The sequence below is a fragment of the Athene cunicularia genome (assembly GCF_003259725.1).
Source record: "Athene cunicularia isolate RWA chromosome 4 unlocalized genomic scaffold, athCun1 chr4_part3, whole genome shotgun sequence".
In the NCBI taxonomy this organism is placed as follows: Eukaryota; Metazoa; Chordata; class Aves; order Strigiformes; family Strigidae; genus Athene; species Athene cunicularia.
In genome coordinates this window covers 11112581-11125759 of record NW_020799100.1, presented here as the reverse complement: position 1 = coordinate 11125759, position 13179 = coordinate 11112581, and the positions used below count along the sequence as shown (strand labels likewise).

General features: G+C 38.5%; 1 protein-coding gene across 8 annotated transcripts in view; it reads right to left on the bottom strand.

Annotated features, from left to right (window-relative positions):
• The window catches only part of C4H8orf48 (chromosome 4 C8orf48 homolog), a 115596-nt gene that overhangs the window by 85635 nt on the left and 16782 nt on the right, over positions 1–13179 (bottom strand). For 2 of the 8 annotated variants that reach the window (XM_026848438.1, XM_026848437.1), the window contains exon 7: positions 4219–4293. The exons of 3 other annotated variants lie outside the window; for them this stretch is intronic. In XM_026848438.1, coding sequence (XP_026704239.1) covers positions 4235–4293 — 59 coding nt within the window. In that variant the 3' untranslated portion in view covers positions 4219–4234. Of the gene's footprint in view, positions 1–1197; positions 4294–6448; positions 6567–9206; positions 10286–13179 lie in introns of those variants that run through there. 3 more of the 8 variants (XR_003398403.1, XR_003398404.1, XM_026848439.1) reach the window with 3 other exon arrangements.

Here is a 13179-nt window from a genome sequence, read left to right as displayed (position 1 = left end):
CCCCCCCCCCCCCCCATACCTGCTCAGTATCTTTGCCACCTATGCATGAAGGCTGAGCCCCCTGACCCACAAAGGGGGATAGGTGACGTGCTCCCCTCATCCCCTTCCACCCACAGCTAAAGCAGCACACAGGCACCTGCCATGTAATTCACTGATCTCAAATGCATTTCACATAACTTTTCCTCTTTGGAATGTGATTTTGAGCTAAAAGGAAAGTCAATGCTGACCAGTAAGCACTAAATGCTTAAAGTCTTTATTCCCTTCTCCCCCCTAATCCTTTAGCCTCAGCGCTGGGACCAGCTTACTGCACACCAGTTCTACCCACCACAGAGACAAGCGACCTGAGCTTTAAGACTGGGAAAAGGGCAGTGGGAAAGAAGGAAGAGTGCTTTCTCCTTACCTAGAACTCTCAAATTACACAGACACAGTCCCCAGTCCATGCTGTGGCAAAATAAATGTGATCTTTTTCCAGAAATGTATAGACGCAAAGTAGCTGCCATCTAAAATGACATTCATCACTCCTCCTCTCAGCCCTGCTACCTCCCACCCTTTAACTTATTATTTTTCTTGCACAATTTTAAAGGTGAAATTCCCTGAGTATTGAATATATTGTAGTCCTAGACTAACTATTCATCAAGAACAGGCACACTGGCTGGAAGGAGAAGAGTTTTAAATTAGTTGGATGAATACTTGAATGTTCAAACAATCTTTTAGTCTTTGCCACATTTAAAAAAAAAATGTTATCCCTGTAGGAGTTTCAATCTTGGCAGATTTTAGATCCAAGAGAAAGGCTGCAAAGCATCCCATCTGTAATTACTTTCCTTGCTAGCAGTAGGGAAGGAGAAAAAAGGAGAGGAGAGATTTAAAAAGGGAGTAGGATACAAAAGCAGATCTCATTTGTCGATCTCCCTTTCACAATCAATTATCCCAGACTCAGAACCCCCCTTCACCTGCAAAGAAACTGAATTTAATGAAAAGGCCTCTGATTGTCTCAAGATCTTATTTTATGAATAAGGTTCTTAGGTTTTGGGTTTGTTCATTTGAATTCAGCTCTAAACAGCTTTCAGTTTTCGTTTATCCTATAACTGAAGACAACAATTAAACATTCACTTGTACCTGGACTGGTAAGTACTTGTTCTGACTCCAAAAAACATGTAATGCAGAGCATTAGGATAAACTGATCCTAGAAAAAGAGAAGTGGAAAATATCGCTGAGCAAGTTTAAGCATCAGTGTAAGCTAGGGAATTGTTTGCACTCCAGGAGTTGCATTTTCACAGAATAGCATTGAAAATATAGACTAATGGAAAAATTCACAGGCTGCCTCTGTAATCACAGGATGTAATTGCCCCTGATTTTGAAAGGTGTGTGGGAAGAACAGCATAGAATGTTGTGCAGAAGAAATGAACTAAATTAGCAAAAAGTTAACCATGAAAGACAATTTCAAAGGGAAATAATAATCCACATTTCAAGGGGTACATTTTTTAGATGATGATATAAGACCGCTTCTTTAGTAGGAAAAACAAAGAATGACTTATAGGCAAATCTGCTCTCTGAATGAGGTGGTGTGTGCTGTTTTGAGGAAAACAATCTCAACATAGTTTTTAAAATGCAGAGAAGCCTATTTTGAAGTGAACTTCATGAAGGGACAGATCTGTTCAACTGTTCAGAGAACAGCACTTCCATACAGCACTGTTTTGCAAGTTTAAAAGAAAAGGGAAAAAAATCCAAACCCTTCCCCAAATATGAGCATGTGAAAGGAATAAGACCCAGTGTCTTTTCCTAACAGGTTTTATTACAGCATGCTTAAACCTCAGTCTGCACACCTATGGGGAGCATTTAATATAGAGTTTCAAAGCTACACTAAAGATGTCATACAAGGATTTCATAGATCAGGATGATAAACTTTCCTCACACCACTACACAGACAAGAAGGCTAAAGTACATATCACTGGTACATTTTAGTAACACACTGGTTTAAGGAGGGAATTTGTCAAGCGTTCAGTCTATAAGACAACTTACATGTAGTTTGTACCTGGTAACAGGCTCCAGCAACTTCCATAGGATTTGGACTTAGTACAGACAAAACATTCAGGTACAAGAAGGCTGTAATCACACCTAAAAAGCTGCTGGTGCTTATCAAATCACAGTTACACTAAATTAACATGTTATAATATCATGAGAAGTCACCAATAGAATCAGTGGGATGAATATCAATTTCAGAGAGTCTAAATCTACAACACAATGGGTCTGTTGCTTCAATTGCTCTACACTTCAGGGATTACTTAATTAAAATTAAAACCTTAAAAAACAGAGCTAGTTCCATATGAGTTCTCTATAAACTAAATGACCAGGAAAAGAGTTATGTGAGATTTATGGTCCACACTAAGCACATACACCTGCCCACATGAGTTCTTCTGGAACTTAAAAGCAGATGTCCTGAGGAGTTGCACAGCCTACAACTTCCACCTGAATCAGCGAAAACTGTTTTGTTCAGCATCTCTCAATGCAGAGGTAAGATGGTATCAGGTTCTTCTCTAAAATGACTTGTCTTTGTCATACAGACTGTCCCTGAAAGTTATCCAAGCCAACTGCAGCTTTAAGGAGAATCAGGATCCCACTAAATATTGTTACTTTCATAGGAACAAGATTGAACTTTCTGTTGGTTTATGGATCTGTCCAATGCCAGAATGAGTTACAAGTGCTTCCAAAACTTGCCATCTTTTCCCCTTCTAACATAAGGGAGGAGAAAACCTCAGGTATAATGAAGACAGAACAGGCTGAACAACTGCTAAAAGCAGAGTTTTCTTGCTCATTGGAATAAAAATAGCGTAAAGCATTCTAAGAGACTAGGGCTAGAATTTTATATACTTAACTAAGAGATTGGCTTGCTTAAATCTTTAAGTTATCAGTTATATCACTGGAAGTAATTGCAAGGGGTTTATGCAAATTAAGTTTCTAAGGATGACTATACATAAGTCTAATACAGATAATTTTTTCTATTTTGTTTTGAGATTAACAATACAGAACACAAAAGCATAAAGAAGTTGTTTGATTTTAGGACTTCTCAGATAAATCTAAGGTGTTTAACACCTACAAACCCAGTGACACTGCACACATACATAAAGTGTCATTCTGTAACAACCTGACATTTATTATTTAAGCCCACAGCCCCAAAGTACACAGAACCTTCCAGGAAGTATGAAGCCTAGCTGCCTTTCAGCTGAAAGCTGATCAGCACTTTGTAGACTTGAAACCTTAAGATTTCCAAAAGTATTTTAAGCATCCAAAGATAGAGACAGATGTGTATTAGTATGCACATGGATTTTGAAAATGGCAAAGGTGGTCTTATGTACATTATTTGAAATACTCTTAAAAGCTCGCCCTTTGTTCTTAAACACGAATTTATAGAAGATGCAGTAAAAAATAAGTAGAGAGGCTAAGAAATCTCACTCCATGCTTTTTGAAGCCTTTCCTGCCTTCTCTCCTCCTCCTATTCCTTCCTCCTTTCTCTCCCTCCTCCTTGTCCCCGCTTTCATTTGCTCTCACTCCCTCCCTGGCTTTCATCTGCAATTTTGTGCACAAGTGCATTAGTAGATGTCTTGCTACACTTGCTCTGGAGGAGGAGAAAAGAATCATTTACATATTAGGTTTACAGCATGATGGATACATTTCATACAAATGTTTTTATATCAAAAAGACCTAGATTTAGAGAAGGCACATTCTTCTGTAATGCAATAAAAATAGAAGAGAGAATTTGAAAGGCAGCAGGGAAATTTATAAGCAAGCTGAAGACAGAAAGCAAGCAAGCAAGCTTGAAACTATATTGAAAAGCCAATATATATTTAAGATTATATAAATGCTAGGAGTAATTCAACATTTGGAAATGCACAGCATATGTATGGCTGAGTACATGAAAGACACACACAAAGACAGAAACCAGAGATTCTCCTACTGTTGAAATCAAACATTTTTTATATCACTTCACAAGGGGCAGGTTTATAGTTTCAGGTCAGTTTGCTTTGGAAAGATGTTTTCATGTTCATTGTTCATTTGAGAACAGTATTACACATTTCTCTTACTTGCTGTTGGTTTATATGTCCCTATCAACATTCCTACTCAATCAATATGATCAGGAAGTCAAAGGAAGTTTGAGTTACCCTAAGGGTCAAGTATGTACAATTAGCTTCCTATTAAAACAACAGAACTGTAGTAGCTCACGTATAATTTCTGGCCTTCATCCTTCCAATGAAGCTGAAGATTTCAGACATTCGCCAAACTCAGTCCTTCCTTTAACTGAAACATAGAATTAGAAAACAGAGTTACCCTAACAATAAAAAAACCGCAAACTATAGCCAGTTAAAACTTCACACAAGTCTGGTTTTCCATCCAGCATTTTGACTTTTTTTTTTTAAGGATTCAATACACATCATCACTCTTTTTAATGTAACACCGATAACATCATTATTACTAAGTCACCAGCAAACAGAGGCAAGTTTTGCCCTTATGATAAGGAAGGAGTCTCAGTGAAATCAAAAAGCTGTTGATCAACATTCTTATCTCTTTTCAGTAATTCTGTATTTGACTGATGCCAGCAACCTCAATTAATATCTGAGACACTGATTTTTGTTACTGTCATTTCCTTTGTTCCTCTCATATAAATTGCATCCAACCTGCTCTTACTTTTCACCCTCAAAAACTACACAAAACCTCAGAAATATATTTGTCTCTACTTTGTTGGAGTACTTTACTTAGAGGCACAGAGGTCAAGCTTGAAGAACAAAAGGAAAGATAATGCCTGCCATAGAATCATAGAATAGTTTGGGTTGGACAGGACCTTAAAGATCCCCTAGTTCCAAGCCCCCTGTCATGGGCAGGGACACCTTCCACTAGACCAGGTTGATCAAAGCTCTATCCAACCTGGCCTTGGACACTGCCAGGGAGGGGGCAGCCACAGCTTCTCTGGGCAACCTAAGGATACTGCAAAACAAGGAGCTGGTTTTGTCCCTCCCATTCTGAGCTGTACTTTACTTGAAACATTAGCTTGCTAAAACAGAAAGGTATGAAAACACAGGTCACAGTAACAAAGTCCATCTCTAGGCAAGGACATGTACTACATCAATAGTCTATGCTCACGTAAGTATCAAAGTAAAAGATTACTATTTCATTAAAAGGTTTAGAAATGTATTCAGCTTACATATATTACAGGTTTTCATGAAAAGTTTCTTCCAACAAATGAGTATTTCCAGACCAAAAAATGACTCAGATTATTTTTGTAAATACCTGAACCTTTCTATTTTATTAAATGTTAATGGAAATTAAATATGTAGTCCTGAGATACAGGTTTGTATGCTCATAATGCTCAGATAAAATACACTGAAGACTTATGACTCCCACAAAACAACAAAACAGTGTAAGAATAATTTATTCTCTACTGTTTGAATTAAATTAGAGCATGGACAATGAAGAATGTTTTGGGGTTTTTTTAATAGAAAGTTTCCTCATGAGAATGTGGTGACATTGAAAGTTCAGTAGATGGAACTGACTCAACTTAAAATGTGTGTACTGTGTGTGTACATGTACTTAATACAATGATTACAGATAACATGAACAGTCTTCTCAAAATTGAAGCAGAGTACTAGAGGTCCAACTCTCTCAAAACTGACATCTCAGTAGGACACTGCAATACAAGCTGATGCCAAGACATTTACCTCTGCTACTACTGTGGTCTCACCAGTGCTGAGTAGAGGTGAATAATCAAGTGATTCCCTCAACTTGCTGACAGCACTGTAATGCAGGTGAGGACGCAACTGGACTTTACAAGAGCAGACTGCTGGCTCATGTTCAGCTTGGTGTGCACCAGGACCCTCAGGTCCTTTTCTGCAAAGCTACTTTTCAGCCAATTGGCTCACAGCCTGTACTTGTGCATGAGGCTGTTCCTCTCCAGGGGCAGGGTTTTGCATTTCACCTTGATCTTCACGAGGTTCCTCTCTGTCCACTTCTTCAGCCTGTTAAGGCCTCTCTGGCAGCATAACTATCTGGTTTATCAGCCACTCCTCCTAGTTTTGTATTGTTTGCAAACCTGCTGAGTGTGCACTCTATCTCATCATCTAAGTCATCAGTGACACTACTGAACAGCACTGATCCCCATATCAAACCCTACTTCCCTATTGTCTTGCCTCCAAGTGATCTTTGTGCTGCTGATCTCAACCCTTTGAGACCAGCAGCTCAGCCAGTTTTAAATCCACCTCACTGTCCATTTATCCAGTCCACATTTCATCTGTTTGTCTCTAAAATGGTCCGGGTGACAGTGTAAAAAGCCTCTCCAAAATCAAGATAAACAACATTTACTGCTCTCCTTCATCCACTAGGCTAATCATTTCATCATAGAAGGCTACCACATTGGTCAAGGTTATTTTCCCTCTCATAATATCTGACTACACCCAATTACCTTCTTGTTCTTATTATGCTCAGGAATGGCTTCCAAGCAGATCTTCTGTGTTACCTTCCCAAGGAACTGAAGTGAGGCTGACCAGCCCGTACTTCCACAGATACTCCTCCTTGCCCTTCTTGAAGATAGGAATGAAATTTATTTGCTTTCAGTCCTTTGAAAGCTCCCACAGGTCACTGTGATCTTTAAAAACTTACTGAGAATTGCCTTGCAATGACACCATCCAGCTTCCTCAGCACTTCATGGGTCTATTCCAACAACTCCCATGGGTTTGTGAATGTTCACTAGTTTCTTTAGGCATTCCCTAGCTCAATACTCTCATATCAAAGGGAAGTCATCACTGTGCCACACTTTTCTACTGATTTTAGGGGGCTGGGATTGCTGAGGGGAAATCTAATCAGTAAAGACTGAAGCAAAGAAGGTATTCATTGCTTTGGCCTCTTCCACATTCATGGTGGAATTCATGTCCCCTGCCACTTTCAGGTCCACATTTGCCCTAGCCTTTCTTTTGCTGCAGATATACCTAAAGAAGCTCTTCCTGTTGCATTTATGTTCTTAGCAAGACTCATCTCCCAGTGGGTTCTGGCTTTCCAGACCCCATCCCTGCATGATCAGACAGTGTCACTCTATTCCTCATGGGTCACCTGTCCCTGCTTCTACCTTCTGTATGCTTCCATTTTATGTTTGATGAGCTCCTCATTCATCCATGCAGACCTCCTGCCACAATCACTTGATTTCCTGCACATTGGGATAGACTGTTCCTGAGTTTGGAAGAGGCGATCCTTGGAAATCAACCAGATCTCCTGGACCCCTCTTCTCTCTAACTGTCCTACATGAGAGTCTTTCAAGCAGGTCCCTGAAAAGGCCAAGGTCTGATCTCCTGAACTTCCATGGCAGCACTCTGGTTGTGTGAGCCATGTCTGTGATTCCGGTGAAATCAGCACTTGGCAACTTCATGAAGACCTCTAATTTCTTCTCTTGTTTCTTCTCCACACTCTGTGCATTAGTGTACAGGCACTTCAGATCGACATCCAGTCATGTTGATTGCCAGGAAAAAATAAGAGCTTCTGCCATAAAGCTTCCTTCTTGTCACATGCTTATTTCTGTGCAGACACTTGAGGTGGGCTCCCTTCAGCCATGTTTTGCAATTTTTGAGGTTTATCTCATCCACATCACCCTGCACCCTTTGCTCACCAACCCAGTTCACCAATACATCCACAGGCAACATTAAGACACATTCTTTTCCCCCAAGAAGCTTAAAAGCAAGGCAGACTAGAAAGTGGTGGTAGTACTGCTGTATCACCCGGAGACACCAAGTGGCCACAGTCACTCAAAAGTCTGCAGCAGAGCCACAAACAGAAGCCTCAGATATTGTTTTTAAGGGGAGGGATTTGTCCATAAAAGCAGTCGCATTCTCCCAAAATGCAGCTGAAGCAAAAACAGTACTTTGCAGACTTAAGATTTTAAAAGCATTCCTGTTTTGGTTTTGAAAATACACATACCTGAACTGATGGTGAAATGGAGTTACAAATAACATCCACTCACCTTCCTGGAACAGTACCATACAGTACCAGATGCCTAATAATTTATCTTTGATATTTTATATTCCCCATAGGAATCTGATAGCTGTGGATACAGATGAGATGAAATACAGGTTCAGGCAAGTATGACAAGATCTGATTTTCATTAGTGCTGAGATATTCCACCCTCCTGGACTTTCATGTGGGTGGTGGACACTTAGCTACTCCATAAATCAGAAAGGCATTTCCCAGTTTCTTAAATTCTTTTATTGCAGTTTCTTTCTTTAGGCTACTTGAGAAAGATGTTGACTACACAGCCAAGTAGTACTAAAATATTCTATTGTCATAACCTCCTGATATATGACTTGCCAGTAGTGCAACATGTAGATATTCATCAAAGATGTGGTATGTTGCACTTGTTCCCTTATGTGAAATGAACTTTCAATCAGTTTTACAAACACGGGTTTTTTTGTCCTAAAAGCCAGTAAAATCTGGCTTTTAAACTTTCTTTAAAAATCAACATTTATTTTTGACTAAGTGAACATATTGTTTCAAACTGGCAAGAACTGCTCATTTACATCTTTTAACATCAACAGAATGCTAATCTATAGTAAACAGTCTTTATTACAAACAAGAACGTGCTGTTAATTAGTAAGAGACCCTCAGTTCTTTGCTAGCCTGAGTGGGATGAACCACAGATTTCTATAGAGGATTGTTTAGAACTGCATCCTATCAAACAGAGCATCTCCAAACAGTTATGCTGCAAGATCTCTGAAACCTAATTTTGGCCTCAAAGCATTTGGGAGTAGGGTGGAGGGGGTTTAGAGCAATCTGTTATTTGAAATAAATAGCTGTGAAAGTGCTTACATCTCCTCAGAGTAAAATACCCTGGGGCCAAATCCTAGTGTCCTGAGTGGAAGCAGAAATCAGTAAGAGCAGACCAGCCTTGTTCCTCATCAGATTTAACTCTAGAATGAGATTTGGAACAGGGGAGGGAAGAGGGAGGGCAGACCAGCTCTTCATCTTCTCCAGACCTGCTCTTAACTTCAGAACTGATCAGATGAGTAAATTTTTTAGGATTTGTCACACACAGCATGTATCAAAGCCAAATGACTTAACTGTATTTGAAATTCTATCAGAATTATGAAAGAGTAAGGTTTTTAAATTCTAGATTACAGCTCACTGCCTTTAGCCAAGATCACCTCTTAAATAATCCTGTGTCATTTTTCACCCAGGTCATTTTTCCAGATTCCAGATTTGCAATCAGTGAGGACATCTCCTAAACTCCAGTATAACGAGGACAGAAACCCCAAATCAAAATCCTCTCGAGACAAGCCAAGTCTGAGAGAAAATATCAAAGAAGAGGGGAAAATAAAAACCCTTCATTAACATGAGAGCTCCTGCTTGGTAGCTGATTTTGTTAATGCCTACGATGTTAGCAAAACTAAGCCTGCCCCTCAGTAAAAAAATATGCCTTTGATTACACTCTCTTTTGGGAATATTTGGGGGAAGAAAAAAAAACCTGTCACTGAAAAAATTCCTAAAATATAAGATACACTTGTTGCAGTGCTTGTTTTTCTTTTAAGCCTGAGGATAAGCCCTGCCACCACAATGTTACTGGAAAATTGATTCAATTTTCTTCGATTATATCTTCAAGAAAACAAAGAATCACAAACTGGCAGTCAGCTAAAGCACTTTCCCCTGCCCCTTGATAAAGAAGACAACAGTGCACACACGTTTCTGACTTATACAACTTCGGATATAGATGACCTGTGCTGTAAACTCTGTGACACACACTGTTATTCCTACGCTCCCTGGCTTCATAAACAAACAAAGCTTCTGAGCCCCATCTATGCCTGGAGAACCTGAGGAGAAAACTGTCTTACGAATGACACAGGTGACAAGGGAATCATAGTTCTTGCTTCTTCAGAAATTCTGACCGAGTGGGAACAACTACTGAATCCCAAATGAGGCCCAAGTTCAAAGAAGTTCCTGTACCTGCACTTTTGGCCTCAACAGACTATGAAAACTTTGCTAAACTAAACACAACAAGAGACACTGAAACTAAGCAGCTAGAGGGGTCCCTCTCATCCACTATTGCACTGATAATAGTGCTGATTATTATTTTCTCTTTGATAATGACATCCCTAGTAACCTACTGTTTTCACAAGTGGAAACTGAGAGGTAAAAAACTGCAGAAAGCACAAGAGGAGTATCAGAAAGACCACGAAAAGAGCAGTTTTCAAAGCACGCCTGGACATGTTTCATAAAAACCAAACAAAACAAAAGGATCCACCATGAAATACTCTTGCATTACCTGAAAATGAAAAAAACAGCAACTGTGAAATTTCCAAGCAAATATATCCTTGTTTTATCTTATTTATAAGAGTTGTTAGCAGTTTGGAGATTTCCTACAGCTTTATTATACATATATATATTTATATATTTAGTCTCATTTGTGCAAAGTAAAACCAACGCAATCATGTATTTTTAATCTCTATTGTATTACTAAACAGTAAAATTTAGATCTGTTGCTTGCACTCTTTCAAATATCCACTGGCCTGTGGAAGGCAAAAGGTCAGATTTTGGTTACTGCAAATCAACACAGCTCATAAAAATGAGTGGAGTTGTGTTGTCTTGCACTGATCTAATAATCTGGCTGAAGACTTTGCAATCCAGTTGGAGTCATCAGAGTAAATCAGATTCACAGCTACTCAGCAGTAGCAGCCTGGTCCTGAAAGCCTATGGCTGAAGAACTCTTCATGTCTTCAGCAACAGTTCCATGCAGAGAGCAGGCAGGACCAAGCCCTAAATTCATTAGCAAGTGGTAAATCAGTATTCCCTTCACATAAGGTTCAGTGCTGAGAGGTGCTAGTGGCATTCCAACCATAAGTGGATTAAGGACATCCAACGTTAGTGGAACCTAATTTACCAAGGAAAGAGCAAGCCTAACGCACTTTTTTAAACAGGCTTGTAATTATTTTTAAACCAACCATACAATGGTGTGTTTCTATTTTCATAGCCTGTAATATTATGTCACAGAAAAATGACAGATCTATTGTGAGTAGCATATATAAGTAATATTTTCTAACAAAGTGATGGATGTAATATTAATATACGTAATTGTTTTAAAAAGTAGAAAACATGTAAAATTACAAACAGAAACCCTGCTCAAGTATATAGCTTGCTTGCAATTACCATTAATGCTGTATGTATTTTTAAACAAGCTATAATACTGTGATGATGCTGTAAACTTACTTCTGTAGGCAAAAAAAATGTTCTATTTAAAAATGTCAAGATGAAAGATGTAAATGTTCTTAAAGCGCTATCAACTAAAAATATGAATTTTCACAGAATATTCTAAAGGATTCTGTTACATGTTACAGATATATTTTACAAACATATTTATGGATTATACACACTAGTCTATGTGAGAACAAACAGTACTATTTTATTACAAAATAAATAAATGAATAAATAACCAGTGAATATCCATGCCCAGAAGCTGGAAAGTGTTTTTTTAAGGCACCCCGATCAATTCTACAGGTAATTTGAAGAGATAAAAGGACCTAGTACCTTACTAACAAAAGGTATACACTCCCCATCATTTCCCAGAATATCCCCATATAGATCATCCTGCTGTCAGTGCAGGCAAATATCTTCAGAATTAGTTGTGGAAGAAAAAGAAACACTTAGCTAGTTGCATAAAAACAATGCAAATGTAGTATTCATAAGATTAACATATGTATTCACAAAATTAAAAAACATTTTTTAACACAGTGGCATTTAGAATACCAACTCTGTTGCAGGCAGTAACAATTTGCACATAGTGTCTATGTTAGCTCTTATTGAGTGGAGAGACAATAAAGAGTCATTCTCTGAAAATCATATTGAATAGTAATAAAATTAGAATTTGAAGAATGCAAGTATATTTCAAAATGCTTTAAAAATACATAGCTGGAAGCACTCCAGCTCTTGCTGGACTATGTATGTATGATTTGGAATCACTGCACTAAAAGCCACAATTCAGATTTTTAGTGAAGAAGGATCTGGGTGCTGTGTCAGCTAAGAATTTCACAGGGAAACACATTCCCTCCCAGCAGCAAAACCTTGTCCTCAGTGCCACCAATTTAAAACTTTTGTCAGTCTCCCAATACAAATAAATGGGTTCAACTCCTCTTCTTGGAAGCTGATCAAACTAGCTATATGATTAAAAAAAAAAAAAAAAAAGAAATAACTGAATAAGTGACTCTTGCCACATAACAAAGCCATGACTGGGAGATGGATTTATGAAAAGGCAGTGGCCCCAAGGGGGTCTGAGGCATTTCAGGTTTTAGTATAGCTTCAGAGAAAAGATTCAAGATTCATGTAAGGACTAGTGGACCAGTAGGACCTTGCTCAAGCAGGGGGTTGGACTAGATGACCTGCAGAGGTGCCTTCCAACCTCCACCACTCTGTGACTACATATTTCACAAGTAGCAGACATCAGTATTTAAACGTGTTTATCTTTGTTCCCAGTTCATATCCAGGCAAGTTTATTGCACTAAAACTTCATTCCCATTCAAACACATGCTAATAGCCTATTGTGAATTAGATGGAAGTTTATCCTAGAGGAGAAATGAAGTCCCATGGCCCAACAGATGGTTAGAAACAAGACTAAGAAATGACTAAGCCTGGAAGTCAGGTTTTTGTTCTGTTTTGTTTTGTTTAGAGAAAGCTAGGGCAAATGAAAGTGGAAATTACATTGCTGCAGTGCACAAAAAAGTGATCTTAATGATAATTTGAGGAATATAATTTTATCCAAAGGGTCAGTTAAAGTATAACATCACAAAACCAGTTATCAGCATACACAGAACATAAAACAATGTATATATGAAAAACCCTTCTGTATTTGTACAAAGTTCAGAGCAATAAACTCTACTACATCACAAATCATTCAGAAGATCAAATAATGCAACTGTGTGTTGCAAGAAAGTAAGAAAGGAAAAGCTCCAAAGTACTTTTAATAGGCAGATTGATTTGTTTCAGTACTACAGCTGCTTACCACATGAACCACCCTTGATCCAACTCACTCCTTTTATGCCCCAACAAGTACAAACAAGGGAGTAGATGAATAAATATTTCTTGATCATAGTTTTAGAGTGTTTCTTTGGATCAAAAGAAAAAAAATCTACTGCTGAGGAAGGGGTGGGGGCTGTCTCTTATACACAT